Source organism: Nothobranchius furzeri, chromosome 7, assembly GCF_043380555.1.
Source record: "Nothobranchius furzeri strain GRZ-AD chromosome 7, NfurGRZ-RIMD1, whole genome shotgun sequence".
NCBI classification, from domain to species: Eukaryota; Metazoa; Chordata; class Actinopteri; order Cyprinodontiformes; family Nothobranchiidae; genus Nothobranchius; species Nothobranchius furzeri.
In genome coordinates, this window is record NC_091747.1 from 73,888,402 (window position 1) to 73,915,386 (window position 26,985).

A 26,985-nucleotide genomic window follows, 5' to 3' on the forward strand; every position below is an offset into this window, starting at 1 on the left:
AACATAAAATAAACAGACAGAATTGTTTAGAAAATTATCTGAGAGATTTTAGGTTGTTTCTGTTATTTCAAGACACGTTTGTGATTGTTTACAGAGGAGTAGGGCTGCAACTAACGATTATTTTCATAATCGATTAATCTGTCGATTATTTTTTCGATTAATCGATTAATCGGTTTGTTATTGTTTAGCTATTTAACCTATACAAGTGATGGATGCATTTCAGTTAAGAACAAAAAAACATAAGAGAATTGTGCAGTTGACTGCAATCTATTTTATTGCACATGAACACAGTCAGCAGTATAAAATGAGCTAAACAGTGCAAAATATCAGTCCAGAATAATTTTTAGCATTAGCTGGAAGCCTGCTCCTTCCACCATGGATAGTGGCCTCATGTCTTTTACCAGCATGTTTAGAATAGAGTTTGTAAGTGGTATGAATTGCTGGGGGGTGAGTGTCTTCTTCCCCATGTAGTTGTCCATCGTTGCTTGTTTTTTTCTGCAAAAGAAACACAAATAGACTGAAATAAGTACACATATAAAATAAAGCAGCACACACACTACAACACTAAATCAATATTATATTATTTGAATTAATTAACAATATACAGTGATCATTTATTTTGAGGGTTACGTTCTACAAAATAGCCCGCAACAGGAGATATTCAGAAAAAAAGTAAAACATTTTTACTATTAAAAAGCTCTAAGTAAGGAGCTCATGAGGTTTTTACTTTGAGTCGGGAGTGTTTAAATTAGCCAGAGAAATGTGAAAAATGTTTATTTTGTGTAATACTGTTTAAGAAACATGATAAAAATGTGTTGTGAGGCGTTTTACAGCGTTAGATAGTAAAACAGCCTTTTAATAGTAAAAAAATGACTTTTTCTGAATTTCTCCTGTATTTAAAAATTGAAAGTGTACAACTATGCCGCGTTATATTCACCTGGACACAGCTTGTCTGTATATTTTTCTCCGCGGAGTTGTCCTTTTTTGAATGAGGAACATAGTTATGGGTTTGTGCCGTTTTTCTCTTAACGAGAACATTCTTATAAACAGACGTGCTAAATTTGGCAAGCGCATGATACACAACACGGAGGAGATTCACGATTGCATCTAGTCAATCAGAAGTAGAACACCGCAGACTGACGCGGCAAAAAAAACATGTTTAACATCCACTATAACGAACTCAGCTAAAACACTAAGTCCAGCTTGTTTATTTTCTGTTACTTACCGGGCTGGCTCTTCCAAATGACGGCTCACTTGACCGCGGTGCTCTTCCTCTGCTGCATCAGCCCCCACATGCTTTCGTCTCAAATGTGCTCCCATGCTCGTGAGGTTTTTGTCCGGGGTTTCTCTTCAGTTTTGTCGCTTCTATTTTTCTTCCGTATTTCCTCTTGTTCCGCCATCTCTCACAGCAAGATGAGCGTCAGTAACGTGATACGTCATGAAAACCGAGGGCACCCATTGGCTCATTTCTTCTTCTACGGCTCCACTGGTAGATCAGTGGCTCATTACTGCCACACACTGGCGGCAAATTTAACAGCTTGTAACCGATGTCAGATTGTGGTAAAAAATAGACTTTATGCGGTAAAATATGATTATTAAACAACTAATCGATGACTAAAAAAGTTGTTAACTATTTTAATAATCGATTATAATCGATTAAATCGATTAGTTGTTTCAGCTCTACAGAGGAGTGAGAACACGGAGCATTTTCCCAGCTGTGGCCAGGTGCCTCTCGTTTGTCTGACTACTTTCATAAATAACTGTTAAGGCAAAAATGATTCTGTCTGGTGCTTTCAGTGCTGCACAACTGTTGCATAAATGCACACGATCTGCTGTTTCTCACCAGTATCATCTGATGGAGGGCTTTAGTTTCGTTGCACCTTTTGTGTCAGCGAACACGGTCGGGGAGGGAGGCGGGGCATGAAGCTCAGTCTGGCGGGTGGCCACGCTTATAAGGCGCTGGGGGGAACCCTGCTTTAACAGAGCACTGTGTTGTGTGCGTCAGTGATATTCCGTCTACGAGGAAATCATGCAACGACAAAAGTTCCGCCTTGCTTGAAATGCAAGCTGTGATTAAATGCGTGAATTTTTTAATGCATAATTTTTGTTTAATTATTGAAAAATAATTTATGCGTTAAAGTCCCACCCCTAATATATATATATATATATATATATAGAGAGAGAGAGAGAGAGAGACACGTTTCTTATTGACCTACTTCCTGAAAGAGGCAGATAAACTAAAGAAATGACACAAACACAGAAAGAAATGCATAAATGATAATAACTTAAAAGGACAACTGTAGTGTGTTCTTTTTTCCTAATGCATTTCGGATCGAGACTCTATCGATGGATTCTTAAAATCAAATGACTCACACTCATATTGGTTTCAAAAACCATGATCAGAACATCGCTATCATAAATGTTGCTGTTTAGTCAGAATGCCATGCTAGGTGGTCACAGCTTCTCAGCTGGCTTTTCCACACCGCTGAGTGGTTCTTCTGCAGGTACTTTCCAGAGTGCTCCTCGGGCTTTGCACAGATTTTGGAGGAGAAGGAATAAAGCGAGTTTAAAGCCGGGGTTACACCAGCCGCCGAAGCGCCGCGAAACGGGGACCGCCTTCATTCGGCGCCCTTGTTATCCTATTCTACACATGTCGAAGCGCCGCGCGCCAGCCCGCGCCGTACAGCGATCGTTTCGGCGTCTGCTCTATTTTTTTCGCGTTAATTCTGGCAGGAAGTCAAACCTAGACATAAGAGGCAGGCCAGTAAATTTAACAAAATAAAGCATTTCAAAATACAATTCCGCGATAGTTAAATGAGTTCGTAAACAGACACTGCATAACCCCCCCCCCCCCACACACACACACACACACACACACACACAGCGAACTCGTGTGTGTGTGTGTGTGTGTGTGTGTGTGTGTGTGTGTGTGTGTGTGTGTGTGTGTGTGTGTGTGTGTGTGTGTGTGTGTGTGTGTGTGTGTGTGTGTGTGTGTGTGAGACACCACGTGAAGGGTACCCGTGCGTGCCTGGGAATGGTTTGTGGATTGGGGTGAAACTGTCACAATTGTTTTAAGTGTGGGAAAGGGAGGGAATGTGGGTTATATGGGTCATTTAAATCTGTTAAGCACTTTGTGTTGCATCCTATGCATGAAGAGTGCTATATATAGTTGGGCTGTCGCGGTTGAGGAATTCCCCCTGCGGTGATTCAGGGTGGCTTAATATTGCGGTGTGCGATATTATTGCAGCCCTTTTTTTATTGCAGTACTATCTAAACATAATGTTTACACATTTAAAAAAGGTTAAAAATTGCCGTGCCTTCTTTTATAACACTTCACTGAATGATCGCAGTAACGTTTGTTTCTCCGACAGTCGGAGTCCGACTGAACTTAAAAACAACAAAATTCAGGAGAAGGTTAAACTTTTAAATGCAAATTTGGCTGCAGCATCTAACAAATAAGAAACACGTCCCCGTTTTGTTTAGTTGTTTAAAATCAAGCATAAAAAATTACATGTACCCGGCGCGGGGCGGGGGGTTGGGGCGCACTATCATTTCACTTTCACACACGAATGACGGTGATTTATAGCTCGGTCACGTCCTTGTTACCTACAAGGAAAACCAGCATGTTAACCATATACGGTTTGAGAGAGGATCTGAGAGGGGTGGCAACATTTCCAGCAACACTGAAAACCCTCTCGGATGGTGCGCTCGTTGTACTAACGCACACGTACTTGCGCGCGACTCTGGCGAGCAAAGGGAATCTCTCCCGGTTGTTGCTCCACCATGTCAGGGGGGTTTCTTTAGGGTGGATGCATTCCTCCTGCAGGTAGCGAGTGAGCTCCAGCTCGGCTCAAACTCTCTTCGGGACGGTTGCAGAAGCAGTGCTTGTCCGGGACTTCAGGAGGTCTCCGAGCGTTTATTTATTTGCCGCTGGTGGCAGCTCTGTCTCGGCCAAGGACTCTGGCTGCGCAGCAGCTGACGTACTGAAAACCAAAGTGCTCCCAAAGGAGCGAAGTAAAGTTTCGTTTTGATACCAGCGCAGCCATCCTTCTCAACATGCATCACTGAGTTGAATCAAGTTCAGTAATTGCGGTGGCCCATGATGCAGCGCGGTGGGCTTCTTCATATTGCGATATTTCATTTTTGCGGTTACCGCGACAGCCCTAATATATAGTTAAAAAGCGGCACCTGCTCAATAAAACAACTAACGGTGAAAAATATCTAAATGTTGTAGGCACAGATGGGCTACAACTTCTGGATCAATTATTTACAAATTGTTTTATTAATTTTCTTCTGTTAAAAGATAAATTTGACGTCCATGAGCGACTGGTATTGGTTGCTGTCACCTGCCGTGATCGGGTCTGAAAGTTATCAGAAATAGCGACAAAGTTGCTACGCTAACAATACTGTGTAGGGGTGCTCTCAATTTGAAACTCAGAGCAGCGTGGGAGTAAACCACAAGGAAGGTTATCGTCTCATTTTCTTTTATGGTCGTTTAAAACCCAGATGGTAATTGTGATTTAAATTTAGTTAATCATGCAGCCCTTTGCACAAGCTAGTTCAGGTTTACACAGAGCAGAATGAAGGTGAGACTGTGTGTTGGGGCCACAGCAGGTGAAATGTTTTTACTGAAACAGTTCAATTGCATGTTCATAAGTGACTGGGTTACTCTAAATATGTAGTAAAAATGAAGGAAAATTAATTATGTAAAATTTTTATTATTTATAAAATGAAAGTCACCGGAAAAAGTTGATCACTACCTTTTTTTTTGCCACCCTGTCAGTGAAAATGACAGATGTAGCGTAGTTAAACTACATACTAGGATTTAACACGGTTTGCTATCAGTTTGGTTTGATCCTGAGAAAAGATCAAACAAGTTAACAAATGAAGCTTCTATCACAAATAAATATCTAGGATATTAAAATATTTGATAGAAGTTCATACGCCAACGAGCTTGGTCTATATTTAATCCAAAGATTAATTTTTAATTTTAAGATAATTAGATTTTAGCAAAAGTTTATTTATTGAATCAGAAGTTAAAGGAATCTTTGCTTATTCAATAACCAAAATATTTACCATTCTGTGTTTCATTTCAAAGAAGAGTCAGGTTTTAGAAAGTTAAGAATTTATTACTAATTTTTCACTAATTTATTACTAATATTTATTACTAAAAATGACAATTGTAAATGACAATTTGTAACTGACAATTTGAAACCGCTTGATACTAAAACAAACCTGTGTCTGGATGGAGAACTAAAATGGAATGCATGGTTTGGATGCGTGAATGAATCTCAGAAGGTTTCTTTCAAAGAGAGAAGCGCGTTCTGGGTGAAAAACATTGTTTTGCAGCTAACTGATGTTTCGTAGAAAACAGCATACAGACGCCATCTGTCGGACAATGTCTACCTCACCCAGTTCAGGAGACCCTCCGTGGATCCGAGGTGTCAGGGAGATCGTTTCCTCCGGGCATGAGGTTGGTAGAAAGACGTTGGTGCGTCTCAAATCGGTCCTGAGATGTCTCCGTGGGTCACACGACGGACAAAACTATTTGCGTCTCAAAATCAATAACTCTGAAGGAGTTTTTGCGTCAGCTGGAAACGGGTGCGTCTATTCGGAGCAATTCTATCGGCGTGACAGAATGCTTACTGAGGCTGGGGCGGCCGACCCTCGTCCTCTGGAATGGTTCAAGAACTGACTTTGAGCTGCAGAGATTTGGTTTTAACAAAACCTCAGAACACGCCCTCTCAGCGTCAGAAAGCTCTGTGTCATGGAGTAAAGACGTGAGGTGGTTTACCTTTACACTGGATTCACTCTCTGCATGGTTTGTACACGTAAAAATGACCTTCTGGTTACTGACCACACATTACTGATTATCATGAATAATTATCATTATTAACCCAAAGAATAAGTCATTTCAGTAATTTAAATACATTTATACTGAACATGATGATTATTTTATGATGATTGTAATGAACCTTGTAATAAACAGTCAAAGAGTTTATTAAAATTATTATTAAAAAATTATTATTTTAAAATCTTGAAGTGTCCTTCATCTTGGGACGGAACAGCAGCCAGATAAAGATGGTGTTCAGCAGACATCACGGCTCCTGGCGGGTAATCTGTGGGACAAAGTTACAGCTCGACCCAGCTTGACCCAGCTGGGAAAGTGTGACCTTTGGGTCACAAATATGAGGCCATTCATGACGCTACACAGACAACAAAAATATCTAACGTGACCTCTGATTGGAATATCCAAAAGAATAAAACTGATCCAAATGGTTCTTCTTTCCCTCAGGTGTGCTCCCAGGATCCTAGAAAGGTGGCCAGGTCTGTGATGCTGATCTCAGAGGGGAATGCCCGCCATGTTTTGGGAGTTGAGCGCTATCTGAAAAGGACTAATGCCCCACTGCCCCCTGAGCTGGTGTCCTTTGCCCAGGAGGTTCATGCGATCCGTGAACACCTAAAGGCGGACCGGCCTCTCTGCAACCACCTGAAGAGATTTGGATTCTGCAGGTAGAATTTATCTGTGGATTGCTGGGCTGGCCAGCATTGCTCCTCCTCACTCAAACTGTCCCAGAACTGTTTCAAGAAACCTAATCAGACTCGATAGAATCTCGTGGAAACTTCTGGGGCCTCATTCATTAAACTTTTGTAGAAATATTCCTAAATTTGGTCCTATGAACAAAATTTAGAATGTTGGGATGAACGGTTAGAACCCTGATTTATGAAACATGCGGTGGCCACTCGTACTGACATTCCTTCTCAGTCGTCTGATGATAAATCCCACCTGTGCGTACCTAAGTGCTCGTGTCCATTCTCAGTCATTTACATACAGAAACGCCCTCAGTTTCCCATATTTGGTCACGCTACGTCCTCAGCGCGTGAGGGGATTCTCTGCGTTCTAACTTTTAAAAAAAAAGAAAATTTGCGAGATCGTTACACTGGCTGCCGAAGTTCAGAATAACCAAAAAAGTTGCAGAGGTAATAAACGCAGTCCAGACAGAAGAGAGGTTCCCATCAGAAATAAATAATTACTTTAATATGATAAATCGTAGAGTAACTGGTTATTTACATTTTAAATTTAAGGAGTCGTTCTGGATGGTGTTTGTTTTATTTGGAAATGTCTGAGTGCAGCCTCTTCTGCACTGTCATTCAGTCTGGTTACCTTGACAACGCAAGCAACATTACGTATAATTAGGAACATTTTTACACACAGGAACAAAATGATGAATACCGCACAACGCGTAAATTAGTTGCAACTCTCGACATACGCAGATTTGTTCGTAAGTATGGTTGATAAATGAGGCCCCAGATTCTTACCAGTTACATCTGTCAACTTTGATTTGTGCAGAAACAGCAGTGTGTGTCCTGATCGCCACAAGTTCAGTTCCCAGCTGGATCAGTCTGAGCTCCCTGCATCTGGACTGATTGAAGTGAGAATGGTTTGGTTCTGTTATCTCCTCATTGTTCAGCTGCCAGTCTGTCTATAGCAAAGTCTATGTGGGTCTGTATCAGGCAGAAGGGAAATCAATCATTTTACGTAAATGTGTTATCAACCACAAAAGTTTCAAACATTGATATAAAACTGAAAATGTCCTGGTTGTGTTTGTCTCCCAGGTCGTTCCTCTTCATATCAAGTCTGCTTCTGTGTTTTACGGCCACGTGATCAGGAAGGATGACAGCAGTTTCAAAGCAATGACCACAGAGATGGCTGCTTTTTATGCTGACAGGAAACCAGGAGCCAGTGACCTGCTCCTGGGAGGCCTGTATGCAGTTCAACAGGACCAGGAATTCCACAGGTCCTACCAATATTTCTTCAGATAAACAGCCATGGCAGTAGGCAGGCTCTTTCTTGGGCTCACTCTTGTCTGCACTTATAAAGTTTTACGACTTGCTGCACTAGCAAGTGGTTTTTGTTCAGGACCAAAGACAGAGCAGTGGTTTTTGCGACTTTGTCACAACCTGCGTGAAACATCATTTGCAGTGCGGCTACTTCATTAATCTTTTTTTTGGGTCCAACTTCAGATAATCAAAATATGTCCACAGTAACAAGTTGTTCAGTCCCTTATTGCCAATAATGTCATCCGTGGTGGCCTCCCTCCTTTTCAATCCCTTTTGGAGCGCAAATTTCTTTTTTCTGTTTTTCTATGTTACCTGCAGTAAGTGGCTAAAGCAGTTAGTGTGTGTGGCTGCTCTTGGGCTGTTAGTGTGGCTCCATACATGATTGGTTTAGTGCAGAACAACACCTAGTATGATTGGCTGTTCTTTAAATTGAAGGTTTATACCAACCCGTTCTCATGTGGAAAAGTAATTTTTGGTTGATGTAACAACCCCAAAAATATTATATTACAATTATTTGGCCACATTCTAATTTACAAGCATTCTTTTAATGTATTGTCAGCGTAGGATGACATGAACATCCTCCCATTCTCAAGGCTAAACTCTCTTTAGTTTGGTTTTAAAATGTTAGGGTTACTAAAGACATCAGAACATAAGCAAAGCTCCGAGTCTGCTTATGAAGCTCATCAGCTATGTGCCATCAATGTTAGGCCTATGCCATGCTCATATGTGCCTCTGACAGGGTGAAGATCCTTTCGTTAAATGATCGCGATGACCGCTTGTTTTTCACCGTCATGGTTTCCTTCATCGACGTGGGAAAGGAGGAGGAAGTGAAGTCCCATGAGATCCTTCAGCTCCCAGATCAGTTCCAGTCTCTACCTGGTCAAGCGGTTGAAATTATATTCTGCGGAGTGAAGCCAGCTGATGCTGAGGCTGACTGGCATCCCAAGGTTTCACTTTTCTCTTTGCCTCACACATTCTCAGTATTATTCATTAATAATACCAGACTAATTTGTTGTTTTTACCATGCTGAAAACATTTTTGTCACATTTTTCAATGCTCACTTGATCAACTCTGTCTAAAAGGCTGTTAGTACTCATAAACCACAATTTCATTAGTTCCTAAGCATGAGCATTTGCCATGATTGTTGGCAGAAAGACCGTTTACACTATCAACATCTATACTGTAGGGATTTCCCGTTACAACTTTTTCACTTCCAATACGATACCGGTATTTGTAGCTTTCGGTATTGACCGATATTAATCCGTTACGATGTCGGACTTAAACGAAAAAAACAGCCACATGGCCGACATTGTTCTTTTCTACTTTCCTAGAACACACTGTTTTGATTACATGGACTATGCATGCTGGATCTGGGCGCTGATGGATAGAATTGCTGGAATAGAATTTAAAGCGGAACATACCGCTAATATCGAGGATTTTTGATGCAATCCAATGGAATCCGATAGTGTTTTTGGGCCGATACCAGATATCAACATGGGAATGGGACATACCTAATTTGTTGTCCATAGGCTCGAATTATATAAAAAAAAAATTCCAAATGGGAAGTTCCCACCACCGCCATTTTGACTGGCACACGTCCCGTCATGCCCAGACATTACTAAAATGGGAAAAGAGTTGGAGTTGTTTCTGGTACACATTTTGGCTGTACGTCTTTGAGCTTTATGACCTCCATCTTACCTTTAGACAAACACTTAGCTCTTGTCTCCCAAGTTCAGTTGTTTCTAGCAAATATTCTCATGTAAATTTATAATTGCACATAACTTCATGTTTTGTTTGGCAGGTCACCAGAGTGATTCATCACAAGATCCGAGGTCTGCAACATCAAGCAAGGGCAGTTCTAAGTCTGGGAAACACTGTTTTTGTTGATTCTTTGGTAAGCTTTCAATCTGTAATCTGAGATGAGATTCAAAATATACCAGCATTGAATGATTTGATAATCTTAAATGCTTACTTTGAATTCCCAAAACCCCACAACAGTTTGTGACATCAGAAAAATTTAAAAGGTTGTTGGAAGATTTTTGCTTTCAACTCTTCTTAGTGTTATAGTAGATCCCGTTCAGCTGCCAGAGAATAAGTTTCTATGATAGAGCCTGTGCATGATAGCAAACGCTAGTTCCGGTTGATGAACTCTGGAGAGTCGTGGTACGTCCTGTCCCCTTCAGTGATGCCAACATGGATGGTGCATGCAGTGAACTGTACTTTTCCAGATCCCTAAAGAATTAGCAAAAATTTCAGTCAATGACATTCATCGTATTGTCGACACTTTTTCATCTGCTCCACAAAACAAACAAGAAAATGGATTCAAATTGTACAAGTGCACCTGAATGTGCACAGCTATGAAGGTGAGTACTCATCAGACCAGGCAACATTTTTCAAGTCTTCAACTGTCCAATTTATGTGAGCTGGTGCAAGTTGTAGCCTCTTTTTCCTATTTGTAGTGGAGATGAGTGGTACTCGGTGGGGTCTTCTGCTGTTGTAGCCCATCCGCCTCAAGGTTGTGCGTGTTGTGGCTTCACAAATGCTTTGCTGCATTCCTCGGTTGTAACGAGTGGTTATTTCAGTCAAAGTTGTTCTTCTATCTGCTTGAACCAGTCGGCCCATTCTCCTCTGCCCTCTAGCATCAACAAGGCATTGTCGCCCACAGGACTGCTGTATACTGTATGTTTTCCCCCCTTTTCACACCATTTTTTGTAAAACTTAGATATGGTTGTGCGTGAAAATCACAGTAACTAAGCCAATTGTGAAATACTCAGACCGGCTCGTCTGGCACCAACAACAGTGCCACGTTCAAAATTGCTTAAATCACCTTTATTTTCCATTCTGACATTCAGTTTGGAGTTCAGGAGATTGTCTTGACCAGGACCACACCCCTAAATGCATTCAAGCAACTGCCATGTGATTGGTTGATTAGATAATTGCGTTAACTCAATCACTGCCAGCTGTTTCCTCATCAGAATAGCCCTTCTTTGCCAGCATTTTTCAGCTTTTTTTGATGTTTTTTTTAAGAGTCACAGAACGTTGCGCGCTACGATGTCAGCGCCAAAACTAACAACACAAAGAATAGACTCACCTCTTACGTCAGCAAGAATCTGTGCATTCCAAGCATTATCCGTTCTTTTCATAATCCATTGTCGAATTGTGATCGGCAGAAGCTTTTCCAGTTTGCTTTTTTTTATACAGCAACGACCCAAAACAATTTCCTAACACATGGATTTTTGGTTTCCTGATCACGTGAAGTGTTACGTACGCGGTTGAAGATCGGCTTTAGAGCTGGGATGTTTGTTCTCACGGTGCGGGGGCTTGTTCTGACACCTTACACAGTAAAAAAGTGCAAATAGTGAACAGTTGGGTTTAAAATGACGAATTATCGTCAATGGCAGTGAATTAGTTGAGGAGAAGTTATACAGGTGTTCCTAATAATAAAAATCCTTTAGGTGAGTGTATTAATTCTGGACATAGGATCACTCATTTCACTCAATTCTCTAAATGAAGCAAAATCTGGGTGGTTCCCATCACCGCAATCTTGGTTGTGCCACGCCCAGACCATCCAAAAATGGGAAAAAGAGTGGAGCTGAAAATGGGTCTAAAGCCTAGTGACATGCAACACCATTATACATTGTTTTGAGGGCTCTCCAACTGGCTCACTAGAACGTACGGAGTCAAGCCCACTTTTCTAAAACATCTGTTGAGCGAGATGGAGAGTGCAAGCTTGTGATTGATCAGGATGCCTTTAAATTTGTCAAGCGCACATTGTGCCCTAAAAAAATAGAGCCGAAAATATCTAGGGCCAGACTAGAAGCAGCTTGAAAAAAATATACATTTTGTTCACCTGTGACTGGAGTTGTATAAAAGATATGCATGTAGCGTTTTATTCGTGGACAGAAATGACGGGGAACTTGTTTGTAGAAGTGGTGTGTGCATAAAGAGGTGGAGAAGAATGAAGGACAAATTTGTTTATGTTAAGAAGTCTCTGAAACACAAAAAACAATATAAACACAATAGTAAATACACTCTTGGATTTGATACAAGATATAATACCCCAGAAAAGTGCTACACCCTCTGCTGTCCTGGTGAGGATTTCCTTTGCATCACTCTCCAGCAAATGGAGAAGTCGGTGCATATGCATCTCTCCCTCATGGACCTGATGCAGAAACATAAACTAGGCTTGAGGATGGGAGAAAATGAACCAATGTAGCTACTAGCTAACTGGGTTAACCCCCGAAGCTAAGACGGAGCTAGGAGCTAATATCAACTGTTTGGCTGCCTGGCCTCGATGCTAGGCTGTAGTCATGCTGGTCACCTGTGAAGCTGTCTGAGGAAGACTACAGAAACATAGCAGCTAGGGCTGCAACAATGAATCGATAAATTCGATGAAAATCGATTACTAAAAGCATTGGCAACGAATTGCGTCATTGATTGTTGTGTCGCACAACTCTTCCAGACCAGAGCAAGTCAGATCAGCGTGAGGGAGAGCCGGCAGACTTGCGCTGCTGCGAACCGGTTCCGCCCAAGGCCGGATTAACTGGGCAATTGCCCAGGGCCCACGAACTCTAAAGGGCCCAGGGCACAAGCAAAATACTGTATCTATAATTTCCCGCTTTATGAGGACTATGGTGACCGTACGTTCCGTTTTCCCCGGACATGTCCACTTTTCACTCTGTCCGGGCGTCCGGACTGCGGGTTCTTGTGTTGATGAAAATGTCTGGCTTTTCATCCAGGAGCAGGGATCGAATTATGGGGGAGCTGGATATCTTACACATCCAGGAGAGCTGGAAAAAAGTTTCCTATATTAGATCATTTTTGGACTCTTTTGAGCAGAGAGCAGCACAGCGTATTGTTGCGCAGCGATCCAGGCAGCTGCTTCCAGCGCACGGTCCATTCTCAAAGTGGCGCAACCAAAAAACTATAATTAGCACACGATCGTTCATGTCCGCACATGTTCTCTATTTTCTGTCTTATTTGTGCCTGAAGCGCGCTACTGCGGAGCTCATCACCTGTGCTGTGGTGATGTCACCTCACGCAGCATCGAAAACGCGCTCTGTGCTTTGCGGTCAGGAGATCCCTTTGATCGGCTCAAAAGTAACTGATGAGGTGAAAAAGTAAGAATCCAGGCAGCAGATTTTCTGGAGAATTAAGTGGAGATGCAGGAAGATGAGAGGCAGACAGGACAGGAAAATGGTTAAATGAAAACAAGAAAACAAAAAGTGTTGAAAAGTAAAATGTAGGTAGATTTATCTCCACTACACGTTTTTACCAGTAAAAAACAAGTTATACACATGTCATATTTATACATCTGATACAATTCAGATCACCTTCACAACTCAGTCACACACCCAAGTCCGTTTCAAGACATTTTGGGGGCCAAGGCAAAATGCCCCCCCCCCCCCCCCCCCCCCAATAACTGGGCTCCCCAGAAGCCTCTGTGTAATTCATACCCTTTCCAGTAGTGTTAGTTATACAGTGTTTATAAAAGCCCCTCAGACATTACTGACATGCTCTAATATTATCAGATGAAAAACTAAATTATCAGACATGCTGTCTCATCTGCTGCTTTTCTAGACTTGCAAAAAATAACAAAACCGTTTGAAAGCCACTATTTGTGGATTCTCTGAAAGTTTCCATGGAGTGTGTGACAACTTATTTTATCATTGATCCTATCGTCTAATCTCACAGCTGAAGCATCCTTAATAATCTGTGCACAGGAAGCTTACCGATGCTGTAGTAAAACAAAAGGTATAATTTATTATTAATAATACCTTGTTGCAGCACTAAAGCAGAAAAATTAGATTTTGCATTAAATATGCAAAATATTTACATATAAATTGTTTTAGAACCCTTTTATTGGCAGAATCTATTAATTTAGGTCTTACAAAAAATGGGTCCCAACGTGGTTTGTGTGGCGTTGCCATAGTGTGACGTCATAGGCACAGATCCCCTGTCCTCTTGTTTGGAAATGGAAATATGATCACCCTACATTAAACAAACTGTCCACCCGGGCTTTTGCGCTGCACAGAGACGCTTCGCTGCCTATGACTGAACGTCAGTTGAGAGTCAGTCTCATGCAGACTGACCAATGAAGAGAGGGCCTCAAGTTAACACCCTCTCCTCATTGGTCAGTCCACACGAGGTGGGTCAAAGGTTACTCTGGGCGGGTTACGTGTTGTCAGGCGTTCAAGTATTGAGTATATTTACTGCATATTACAGTAAAATATTCTGTATGTGACCACATTATGGTGATCCTCGGATCGTGATGATGGGGCCCTTGAATATTGTTGCCCAGGGTACAACAAAGTGTTAATCTGGCCCTGGTTCCGCCGTCACATTCCCGCAGAAACTGGTTGATCACACCGGGGCCAGACTACTAGCATGTGGTTTTACAACCACAATGTCCTCAGAAGCGAAAACGCTTTTAAAAGGGAGGGAGGAGTCCTAACTCTTGCTGCAGGCGTGTTGTGTGAGAGTGCAGTTATATACTGGTTAATATATTTTTGGGTTCAGTTGCTTTCATGTGGCCTAATGTGAGTCTATTTGGGATCATTGGAATGATCAGCAGCATTTCTTGATGTGACTTTATGGCAGTTGCCCAGGGCATCATCGCAAGGAGGATGGCATTCATTTACTTTTGTTTTATTTGGTATTTTTTCAGTCATTTTTGGAAATAGTGATCAATTTTGATTAATTCACAGCCTATGTTTAATTACATTTAAAAATTAGTTGTTTGACATCCCCAGTTATAATAAATGTCAACAGATGAGATCAAACAAAACAGATGAGAATTGCCCTTAAGCTGTTTAACTTGGACCAAGCATTTTAGGTCACAGATAGATGTAGCTTAGGGTCTCTGTCTATACACCTTATAAGACAATTTAGGTGATGGCATGTTGTTTTTCTGCTATTGAACTGTTTTCTAATAATGTTGTGTTAAATAAAGTGAAGGAAGGAGAGAAATAACGTTTCCCTAGCAGTTTTTAAAAATTTCCCCATGTAATCCGATTAATCGTGTCGAGACCCCATCAGATTCATCGATTATCCAAATAATCATTTGTTGCAGCCCTAATAGCAGCACTCTGAGCTTGGAGACAAGAGCGGGCATCTGTCTGCATCTAGTAGCTGTTTCCCGCCAAGAGATAGAAGAAGCCGGTCACCTGCTTTGCTGGGCTGCCTCTGGGAGAAAGAAGTTAGCGAAACTAAACAAACATCCCATTTGCAATGGCGACTTTGCAGATCTTTGACAATGGTGGACCAGCGAAGCCCAGAAGCCTCCACTAGCTACTGTCATTACCCAGCCAACACGTTATATTTCACCCCATCTTTGACCAAGCAGTATTATTTTCAACGTACAGCATTTTCCCATGTCCAACCAGTGAAATAAGTACCTGGGTATCTGCGGGGTCTTGAAAAGTCTTAAAAGTCTTGAATCTGATTAAAGGAAAATTAAGACCCATAAAATTCATTTTTGAACCAGGTTTTAAACATAATTATTTTTCCGCTATGAAATTGGCATTTTTAACATGCGAGTCAATGAGAATTTGCTTGTTTCTGGTGACAACCCCTAGTGGATGAGGGTGGAACTGCAATTTTTGGGACTTCAATGTTGAGACCAGTTCTGAGTCCCTGGGGTTCCCAACCCAGTTCTGCTGAATACGTAATTTTCAATGTTTTGTTTTTTCTTGTTGGTCCTTAGGTCCGAGTCACCAAAATTCCTGGGACGAAAACACTCATAAATGAATACAACGTCCAGTCTGAAATCCTGAACACAGGGATGGGGGTCTGTAACCCTGAGCATGTGGGCCTGCTGAAGGCTTTGTGCCAAGACGATTTGGCTAACGGCAGCATAGAACTAGGCTGCACAGTGAGGTAAGGAGATAAGTACACCCTATAACTCATAATCTACCAGTCACTAGATGTTTTCTGGGATTGGGATTGATTAATTACGCCATTATTGGATCTAGAGGGGTTGTAGACCAACAGAACACTAAGGCAGAGAGGAAATTATCTCTCTCTGTCCCCAAAACAATTTTTTTCTGAATCTGGTGCCCTTGGAGCTTGTGTGAAATGAATACTCCCCCCTCAGAAGAAATGTGGAATGCTGTCGTCGCTATGGAAACTTTCTCCCTATCCCAGCCTGGGCGGGACTGTGACTGGTGAAATCCGTGGAACCGTATCTAGGAGTCACTGTGCTCTCTAACCCATTATCTCCCTCCCCTGTCAAAACGGAGGTGATGAGCGCTGCCCCATGCGGCTGCACGCACTGAAGTGCGGAGAGTCCCAATCCTACCTCCCCACCTAGTGGACACTTGTGTTGTGTAATGTCTGAAGTCTGTGTCTGAGGTGTTTTTTTTTTTTATAGCAAAGCTGCGCTCTCTGTGGAAGGTAACTCTGAAGTGGCTTCCCCCCCCCCCCCCCCCCCTCTCCCTGACTCTATCCTCATATAAACCCTCTTGATCTATAACGGTAGCACGATTCGGGTTGCGAATGACCACAGTCACCAATTCTTGTCGTGTCTATGTATGCATGTCTGATCTCAGAATTGTGTGTACTGAAACTTAATTTCCCTCTGGGATTAATAAAGTATCTTTGAATTGAACTTGAATTATGGGAAATGTAGTTTATAGTCGATGTGCGCTTTGAAGCAGCATAGACTTATTTTAAGACACTTGAATCTCTCGCGGCCACATCTGTCCCGTGGGCCTTGTGTCTGACACATGGGACCTAGACTCTTCAGACCAGGACTAGATTATTTAAAACTAATAGTCCTTAAAACGTAGTTTGTGAAACCTTTTATTTGTTTGTTAAAGTTAAAAAATACACAAGTTTAATCTGGTCCACCTTAGATCTGGTCCTGCTGTAAACTACACTTAGACTCTTCAAACCTGGACTAGATATTCCTAATTGACAACAAAATATTAAAAGAACAGTTGGTAAATTGTGAAACCTTTAGTAGATTAGTGGAAGAGCAAAGAAGGCAACTTTCTTCTATTATGTATTTTGTGAGTTTGGATTATCATGTTGGCAACATGTTTTTTTTTTTTCAGTTCTGCAGGTTTATAAACAGTAGGCTACGTTTATTTCAGGAGTTTATATTGATCACCCATGAAAATAAAACATTTCATAATTAGAGCAGATTAAAGATGCAGGAAGGGGGAAAATGAGTTGGAAGTAACCTTTCCACGTTAGAAACTAAAAAGGGAACCAACTTCAGCTTTGTACAAAACAAACAGTAAATAAAAAAAGTAAAACTGGAAGAAAGAATAAAAGATTTAGCCAAATTATTGAGACAAAAATGTAATTTAAAAATTCTGGTCATGCTTGCAACCTTGTTATCTACCTCACCATGCAATTTGCACAATCTGCAATTATATAGACAAAAGCCACCAGGGAGCTGCAGGTAATGTATACATTAACCCCGGTGGTGTGTGCATATGTGCTTTAAGCCAGTTTAATAAACAGAACCACCTGTTGCAATATATAAAATAAATAATTACCAGTAAATGCATAGAAAAATGTATTTTTAATTATTTTTGTTTAATTAGATATTGAAATAATTAAATGCAAGTAACTTGTGGCTATCAGCTTGTATAAGCACACGTTATATAAGGTAAGCAACTGCAACTTTTGAGTTTTACTGTTTAATATTAAAATACACGATACTTTGGACTATTCAAGAAGATGTTTCCAGCCAGTGAAGGGGGACATTACAGCATGGAAAGAAACAGAGTTGCAAAAGTCTGTGAAAAAACGTCACACGTGGTACTCACAAACTTTTGGCAAGGTTGGCAGGTCTGAAGTGATTAAAACTAATTATTTTTTCAAAGTAACTGGCCTATGACTAGGGATGCATTGATACCAGCCACCTGGATTCATAATATCATGTGATAAAAGGCGTTCACGTTATACTGGAGCTGAATGAAAAAGCCTAAACAAGTCCAGACTCCTAGGCCACTGGATTCAGATGCTACTATCGCACTGTGGCAGGTGGAGGTAGAAATCTCATAACAGCAAAGCTCATCATGCTAAATAAATAACATAATTTTTCACGTACCTAACTGGCCTGGTTAAATGTGGTTGCTGTAAATTCACAAATACTTTGAAGGCTTCTAGTCCATACCCGTCTTATGCATCTATCAAATTTATTCGATACAAAGACAAGTTTACACACTGCACTGCACTGTTGGTGCAGCCAACAGCACAGCATCCTATTACCATTTTACCTTGAAACCAACTAAATTAAATTCATATGGCTAAAAACTAGCTTTTAATGTACATAGACTGTTCCTTTCACAACCACCATGGGGAAGAGGCGTTCTCTTGAATACCATAATAACATCATGTGCAAAGAGCAACTAATTCAGCTGAGTAAGCTGCATAAATCCAAGCCACATAAAATAGAAACAAGTGCAAAGTAACCAGATTAACGCTGGGGCTTTGTGGAATCATTTAAATTTAATTGGTAAACACCCTGATGGGCTTTGTTCAATTGGGTGACCTGACACTGATACGCATGCTGCTGTCTTGTGTAAGATATTCTGAGAGTGATTGCTATCTCTATAAAAGGGTAGTTCTATAAAAGTATAAAAATACTAATAAAAAAAGTGACAATTTTGTCCAGAAAAAAATCTCCCGGACACCCTGTGATGAAAACTCATGTCAGCTACTTGGATCTGCGATCTTGTTCTTTTGGTCACTATCCAAAATTCGTGACCATAGATTAGGGTTGGAACTTAGATCCAACAATAAATTGAAAGCTTCGCCTTCTGGCTCAGCTCTCTTTACCACGACAGACTGGTCAGTACACTGCACATAGTAATGCACGTGCAGCCCCAATCTGTCTATTGATCTCAAGCTCCCATCTTTCCCTCCCTCTTGAACAAGACCCCAAGATACTTAAACTCCTCTGCTTGAGTCAGGACCTCGTCCCTGACCTGGAAAAGGCACTCTATTCCAATTCAAGACCAAGGTCTGATTTAGAGAAGGTGATTCTCATCCCAGCCGCTTCACACTCAGCTGCGAACTGCTCCAGCGAAAGCTGGAGATCACTGTCTGATGAAGCCAACAGGACCACATCATCTGCAAAAAGCAGACCTGATCCTTAGGCTACCAAAACAGATCTCTTTAACACCTTGGCTGCACTTAGAAATCCTGTCCGTAAAAGTAATGAACAAAATTAGTGATAAAGGGCAGCCTTGGTGGAGTCAAACTCACTGGAAACAAGTTTGACTTACTGCTGGCAATGCGAACCAAGCTCTGACACCGGTCATACATGGATTCAACAGCCCTTTTCAGAGGGCCTGGTACCCCATACTCCCAGAGTACCCCCCACAGGGTCCACCACAGGGGGACCCCCAAGGGATTCAGTCGAACCCCTTCTCCAAATTAAAACGCATGTAGATTGGTTGGGCAAACTTTCATGCACCGTCCAGGATCCCCTTAAGTGTATAGAGCTGGTCCAGTGTTCTACATCCAGGACGTCAACCACACATTTTTCCTCCTGAATCCGAGGTTCAACAATCTGACAGACCCTCCTCTGCATAACCCCTGATTAGAATCTTATCAGGAAGGCTCAGGAGTGTGATCTGTCTTTAGTTGGAACACGCCCTGCAGTCACCCTTTTTAAATAGGAGGAACTGCTCCCAATGTCCACACGATACTACAGAGCCATGTCAGCTAGCACAGCCCCACAACATCCACAAACTTAAAGAAATCTGGGCGGATCTCATCCACCCCTGGGGCCTTGCCACCGAGGAGTATTTTGACCACCTGAATTATCTTGGCCCTAGAGATTGGCGAGTCCAACCCAAATTCCCCAGACTCTGCTTCCTGACTGAAAGATGGTGGGAATGAGTAGGTCTTCAAAGTATTCTGCCCACCGATCCACAATGTCCTGAGTGGAGGTCAGCAACACACCATCATCACTGTAAAAAGTGTTGGTAGCACACTGCTTTCATCTCCTGAGATGCCGGATGGTAGACTAGAATCTCCTCAAAGCCATATGGACGTCTTGCTCCATGGTCTTACCAAGGTCTTCCCATGCCCGTGTTTTTGGCTCCACGACCACCAGCAGACCCTCATAAAATGTTAAGGCCTGCTAGTTCTGACCGGCATCCTCTCCCACCTTTCGCTCATGGAGCGAAGAATTGTGTCTGCCATCTTGGATCGGTATCTGTAGACAGAAACTAAAACAACAGCATTCATAGATGCCTGAGTGCTGTGTGGCGTATTCCTGCCCAATAGGTAGTAGCAGATGACGGGTCTACTCTTTAAAGGTACAATAAGTATTAATTTTACAGTGAAATAATTACAAAACAATCTAATGTCTCAATCATGTTTCAAGGAAGGTTGGATTGAAACAAGTTTGCTTCTCAGCAAGCTCTAATTTTGCAGCTCCAGCATTTTTAATTTGACACCAGCTCGAAAAAAGTTTAATTGTTTTAGGCAGTATGTTTGCCAGTACAAGGAGCAGCCCAGAAGTTATTTATTGTACCATAAGAAGCCACATCGTCCTTATGGTTTACTCTAAAATCAGGTGAAGAAGGCTAAAGGTTAACATTAAGCTAACAATGCTAATGATGAATTAGAAACAAATACTCAGCTCTGTAAATATCTCAAGCTACTTTTTCACTTATGAACAACAACTCGATATCACAGTGAAATGTTTTTGTTTTAATGACATTTAGAACAGAGGAAAGAGCTGCAGCGAACTCCACTGCTGTCTTTGTTGTTAATGAGAAACTGAGCATCGCTGTGTGTGACGTCAACGACGTAGTTTTCTAGCTGTAGTCAAAAGTGGCGTCTGGCGACAGCACAACAATCTCGTTAGAAGAAAGGCTTTTGGCGCTTCTACTTGTGGTTTTAAAGACTTGTCCAAGTCATTTAGAACAGAGGAAAGAGCCGCAGCAAACTCCGCTTAAGTCGCCATGTTCAACAAACTCTGCGTAATGGGCTCAATACACGGGAGGCGACAAACGACCGCGATCAGCGAAATTTGTCACCGTCGCTTTTATTACCTGACACATGGGAGGCGACCCATGGCAGCGGCAAAGCTGTCTACACGTTCTGTTCCATGGCGAAATCGAAACTTCCTTTGTTTTGCTTGGCTGTGTCAGGTTGGAGGGAATTAAGGTTATTTAAGCGGTTCAGAGTTAATAAAGCGGTAGATATGATGTTTCACAAGGTGCTGCTAGAGTTATGTGAAATCTTACTTCTGATTTTACTAAAAAACATAATAATAATCAACTTCTCCTTCATGTTTGCTCGGAGATGTACGGAGCATCCTGTCCGCTGTTTGGTCAGTGAATGAAACCTCCGTTGATTGGTCCTCGTCCGAGCAACAGCGATGAAAAGTTGAAAATGTTTCAACTTTCTGGGATCACGTCACTGGGTCACCTGTGCATGACACGTGCACGAGCGCAAAATTTCACATGCACGTTTTTCGCGTTTCGCTTGGTAGGAGGGAGACCCGCGATTATCGCTTTGTCGCGCATGTCTCATTGAAAATGAATGGAGAAGCGATGTCGCCTCCCGTGTGTCGAGCCCATTATGGTGTGTGACGTACGCTACTCGGCGCTGATTGGCTCGGTTAGAATTCTCACGGTTTGGGGTTATTTGAATAGGAACGTTCCCAGACCCTTTCTCTGTGCAGAATTAAACAGAGGAGTCGTCTGGCACGCCAGGCTGGGCAACAGTTGGAAAATGCTATATTTCTAAGGGTATTGGCTCACCACAACATTTAGGAAAAAACTGAACTATGAGCTTCACTAACTCTTTTTGAAATGTGTGAATGGAATTCTGAACTAATTACACAAACAAATCAAACCTTCCTAACACTGTGTTGTGCTCTGAATGTGTTTTTTTTTTTTTTTTTAATAGTGACTCATTTGTTGGGGGACGTTCCTCAAGAGGCCTTCCTGTTACCTTTCTGGGCCCACGTGAAAATGGTGAGATGAAGTTTCAGCTCTGTTTCCTGTCTTGTTAAGGTTTCATTCTTACTGTGTAAATTTTACAACAATTAATATTAGGGCTGCTCGATTATGGCTAAAATGATGATTAATTCATTATTCGATTTATTGAAAAGACCTAGTTAGTCTTACCATTTAGTAAATGTCCCAACATGAAGAGTGAGGTGTTTCTCGAAAATAAACCGTGGTTGACCCCTGAGCTGAAATCCCTGCTGAACGATAAGAAAAAAAGCTTTTATGGCTGGAGACAAAGAGGAGCAGAGATGAGTCCAGAAGGAACTGAAATACAAGATCAGACGAGCTAAGTACATCTACAGGAAGAAGCTGGAGAAACAGCTGGGGCAGAACAATACTTGTGGAGCATGGAGAGGCCTCAGGACGTCACAGTGGAAGGAGTGGTGCCAGTGAGTCTGCTGAAGGGGACCAGAACTGGGATCATGAGCTTAACCTGTTTTTTTAACCGATCCAACAACTACCTCACCAACATGCCACAGTACTAGAGGCTGCACAACTGTACATCTGAGGTGGTTGTGTGCAGCTCTGGAGCTCCACAGGGTACCATTTCAAAGAACCCCTCTCACCCACTGCATTCCACCACGGAGACCATGGACACCTCCTTCAGAGGCAGACTGACATCTCAGATGTAAAACAGAACGCTACCGTTGATCTTTCATCCCCTCTGCAGTAAGAGTGTATAACTCCTCAGTTTAAGTTTTACTGGCATTATCCCCGTACACAAAAACACCAATGCAACATTCATTATGTGTTCAATACTCGTTCAATACCAGATTTACAGAGTATGTCTGTCTCTTGCAGTATGCTGCAGTGTTGGAACCCAAGTTTTTTCCAATTTTTATTTGTGGTTTTTAGTAGTAGAATGTTACAATACTGCATATGTGTATAAATACATGTACCTCGTTATTATTTATCTTCAAACTAAGTGTTGGTGCTGCTCTAACAATTGATTTTTCCCACTCAATCAATGAAGTCTATTCATTCTCCTCAACACTCTCCATATTGTAACTCAGACATTCTATTGAAAAGAAATCACCTTTCAAGTGTTTTGCTCCTCTTACAATTGTAATATTAATCAACACTGCATAGAACAAACAAATAAGTACCTTTTTTCTGATGAGCATTCCCAGATTCCCTGCTGCTGTTGCACTAATTTCAGAACAGGCTCATTTCATGTATATTCCAGAGACAAGTGTCAGCTGTTATTTTGGAGTGAAGCTCCAGCTGGATGCTGTAAGACCTACCATTTACTCTGAGCACAGAGGACCTTTAACCATCTAGACGCTTCTTTGTCTCATCCAAAATAGATGTAGAGCTGCAGCATTCTGTCGATGGATCTAAAATGTTCCACCTCGAGGAATTCTAGTCTGGGAAAGTCTGTCACAGTTAGAAATTTTCAGAGGTGTCAGAATAGAGCTAACCAACTGGCACTAAAAGGTTCCCCATCAGTGTAAAATCAGAGGGTTTGCAATAGTCCTAACTCCAAAACCAACCAAGACACCTGTGCTTTCAAACTGGTAGGTAGGTGAATATGGTGTCATTTATTTTTACATATTTAACTTGATCCTCAACCAGGTAGATTTTCTGATTTTCATATGAAATACAATGCAGTGAAAAAGATTTTGTTTCTGTATGGATTGTTTGATAATCTGAAGGATTAAGTTGTGCAATTAAGCAAAAACAGAAGGAAAAAATCTGTCAAAGATAAATGCAACATTCATGTTTCAAGTGATGATTTCCTATTAGGGATGTCCCGATCCGTTTTTTTTGCCCTCGAGTCCAAGTCATTTGATTTTGAGAATCTGCCAATACAGAGTCCCGATCCGATACTTTCGATACGTTAAAAAAAAATAAAAGGAAGAAACTTTTCCAGAATGTTCCTTATTTTTTATTTAATTACCTTTTTATTTTAATTTTTAAAAACAGATCACTTCTGTGAGGTAGCGTGAACAATCAAGTAATAAATAACATAAATTCTTCACTTTTGGACTTTACTGCAAATATAAAAAGTCTAATATAAAAACAGCACTTCAACTTAAAATAACTGGCAGGGGTCTGTTTTGCCTCGGACCCCAAAATGCTTAGATACGCCCCTGGGCATGGGACGGAGTTTTGAAGATGATCTGAGTTGTATCAACTATATAAATACTACATGCTGATAAATGATTGCTTCATACAGGTACAAACGTGTAGTGGGATCAATCTACCTACATTTTATTTTTAAAGAACTTTGTTTTGTTTTCTTGGTTTTTATTTTCCTCTCTTCCTGTCCTGTCTGTCTCTGATCTTCCTGCATCTCCCAGTCCTCCAGAAAAACTCCTGCCTGCTTCCTTCTTTTTCACCTCACAAGTAACTTTTTAGCTAGCAGATCAAATTGATCTATTGACCGCAAAAAAGGCGGAGTGTGCGCCGCGCTGCCCGACTGAGCCAGTGACGAGCGCTGCAGCAGGGGCGGCACGAGCGCGTCCACACGTCATGCTCAAATACAGACAGAACTTAACAGAGAGAAAATGAACGTACAGGAACGACTGTGTGTTAATTATATATTTTTTGTGTCGCCACTTAGAAATTTAGAAAATGTTACTGTGGTCGTGTGCAGAACGCAGCTGGAGTTCATGAATGATCAGCGGTCTGCCTGCCGCTCTCTGCATCTCTGCTCAAAAGAATCCCCGCTATGCCGAGTCCATGTAAATAATATAATAAAGGTAGAAACTGGATCTCTTTTGGGCTCCTTCTGGGTGTGTAAGTTAAGGGCATCAGGGGAGCCTGACAACCTTTAAGGAGAACCAAGTTGCTCTCCTGTAATTTGAACCCAGTATCCGAGTCCGCATCGGGGCTTGGATCGGGAAGTAAAGCCCGAGTCCTGATCGAGTCTGAAACCACGTGATCGGGTCTGATTTCTGATCATAAGATCCGATTCCCTATATCAAGGAAACAAAGCTATCCAACTATATCATGGTATGCAAATTAGATGTTGTAAGCATAACCATTATGCCCACGTGGGTCATGCAGCACAGAATTAAAGATGTGGAGGCAAACATGGCTGGAATCTAAAATTATTTTCAGTCAGTAGGGAAAGGTGCGTTGTAGTGTCAGTGGTTTTGGTCGCTGCAGCCCCCAGTACCAGTTACCTGGTCATGCAGGGTGGTACACTCCACCAAACAGAAAAATCTGAACTTGGTCAATTATGGCAAAGGCATTCTGAAGTACCAAGGAAAGAGGAAGCAATAGCGTCCCCAAGGAAGCTGTGTGAACAAAACATGGCTGACACTACAATGGCTGGTCTGGACCAGATGTAATTCCACCGAGAGCTCACCACACCTGAAGCATCCACAGATTTGGAGTGTCATTTTTTTAACTTGTGTTTATAGTGAGAAAAACTTTGTCTAACACTGGTGTTCTTTCTGTGTTTGATTTCAGGTCCAAGGTTTTCAGAGGACACAGGAGAAATCAACTTATATGTGTATTCTGATAGTGATGAGGAGAGTGACTCGCCTTCTACATTTCACTAGGCCAGTCTAAAAGTCTGTTCTGTTAGACTTAAAAATGCATTAAGTAGAACTTAAGTAAAAATCACATCCTGTGGTAAAAGGTGATTACTGCTACCATGTCAAACAACTCTGAAGCTTTTTGCCGGCATTCGTCAAATTACAATTGTCGGCGCTGCAGTATTAGCTCACAGGAGATGGTAACAGTATTTACATGCCTCCTTCCTTTGTTTTGAATGAAGAAAAACTGATGATCCCTGCAGCGTGCTGAATATGAAATATGTTTTGGTGTAACTGTCCTTCCAAAATGATAACACTAGACTCTCTTGGGATTTTCTCACTGGAAAATTTTCACTATATTCGTACATTCTGCACCTTTAAGCATTTGTAGTTCTTTTGAAACAGTTATTGTTAGTAGGCTGCGCCTTTTAATGTTTTGTGCCATGTGAATGGAAACAAAATAAGGGAAATGTTTTTTTTTTTTTTTTTCAGTTTCTCTTCCATTTCCCTTCAATCTGCTTAACGGTTTAGTTCCTTTTCAAACCAGAAACTTCAGGTCAAGACTGGTTTGAGATTCTAGAAACAAATTTAAGTTAGAGTTCCAATAAAATGTCTTTAAGGGTCTGATTTATCTGCTTCTTCTTTGAATGGACAAGAACCTTTTTAATGACAAGACCTCATTCCTTTAAAGTGCTTTGATTGGTCAATGGTCACCGTTGAAAATCGGACTCGATCAAGTGATTTTGAAAGGATAAGAAACGGGTGGAAAAGATGAGATTTAACCTTTAAAAACAACAAACCATCCATCCATCCTCTTCCGCTTGTCCGGAGGCGGGTCGCGGGGGCAACAGCCTAAGTCAAGAAGTCCTGACTTCCCTCGACCCAGTCACTTGAGCCAGCTCATCTGAGAGAATCCCAAGTCGTTCCCTGGTCAGGTGGGAGACATAGTCCCTCCAATGTGTCCTGGCTCTCCCTTTAGGTCTCCTCCCGGTTGGATGTGCCCAGAAAGCCTAACCAAGGAGGCATCCTAATCAGAGTCCTAAGCCACCACAATGGACTCCTTATCGATGTGGAGGAGCAGTGGATCTACTCCAAGCTTCTCCTGGATGACCAAACTTCTCATCACATATCTAAAGGAGAGCTCGGAGACCCTGCGGAGAAAACTCATTTCAGCCGCTTGTATCCGTGATCCCGTTCTTTCGGTCACTTCCCAAAGCTCATGGCCAAAGGTGAGGGTAGGAACGTAGATCGACTGGAAAATCGAGAGCCTCGCCATATGGCTTGGCTCTCTTTTCACCACGACAGACCGGTCCAATTTCCAATCACTGCAGACACAGCACCAATCCGCCAATCAATCTTGCACTCCAGCTTTCCATTACTCATGAACAAGACCCTGAGATAATTTAATTCCTCCATTTGTGTAAGACCTCATCTTTGATTCAGAGAAGGCGTTACGACCTGTTCAAAATAACAAACATGACTTTAAATTCGTCCTGAGATAGCTAATAGAGGTTTTTGGGTCCTTTTGGCCAGAAAAATGCTTTTGAGCAACTCAAAAGTAAAGCACACATCAACTCATAGAGCTACAACGTTTCAGTGGTCTTGCAAGAGCCCCGGGAGACGGGAGCAGCTGGACGCCTTTGTCTATAAGCTGTTCCCACACG

The 26,985-nt window shown here is 41.7% G+C and overlaps 1 protein-coding gene and 1 long non-coding RNA gene across 5 annotated transcripts in view; one reads left to right on the plus strand and one right to left on the minus strand.

The window, feature by feature from the left end:
• tdrd12 (tudor domain containing 12) overlaps nt 1-25,948 on the plus strand; it is a 102,501-nt gene extending 76,553 nt beyond the window's left edge. For all 4 annotated transcript variants that reach the window (XM_054751709.2, XM_054751708.2, XM_054751710.2 and 1 more), the window contains 8 exons: nt 6,296-6,513; nt 7,352-7,433; nt 7,618-7,799; nt 8,582-8,789; nt 9,644-9,736; nt 15,548-15,720; nt 21,730-21,797; nt 25,254-25,948. In XM_054751709.2, coding sequence (XP_054607684.2) covers nt 6,296-6,513; nt 7,352-7,433; nt 7,618-7,799; nt 8,582-8,789; nt 9,644-9,736; nt 15,548-15,720; nt 21,730-21,797; nt 25,254-25,345 — 1,116 coding nt within the window. In that variant the 3' untranslated portion in view covers nt 25,346-25,948. The remainder of the gene's footprint in view (nt 1-6,295; nt 6,514-7,351; nt 7,434-7,617; nt 7,800-8,581; nt 8,790-9,643; nt 9,737-15,547; nt 15,721-21,729; nt 21,798-25,253) is intronic.
• LOC139070797 (uncharacterized) lies at nt 257-1,676 on the minus strand. The gene is made up of 2 exons (XR_011521252.1): nt 1,226-1,676; nt 257-495 (listed from the first exon to the last, which is right to left on the minus strand). It is a non-coding gene; the product is annotated as an uncharacterized lncRNA (long non-coding RNA).
• Nucleotides 25,949-26,985: the final 1,037 nt, after the last annotated feature.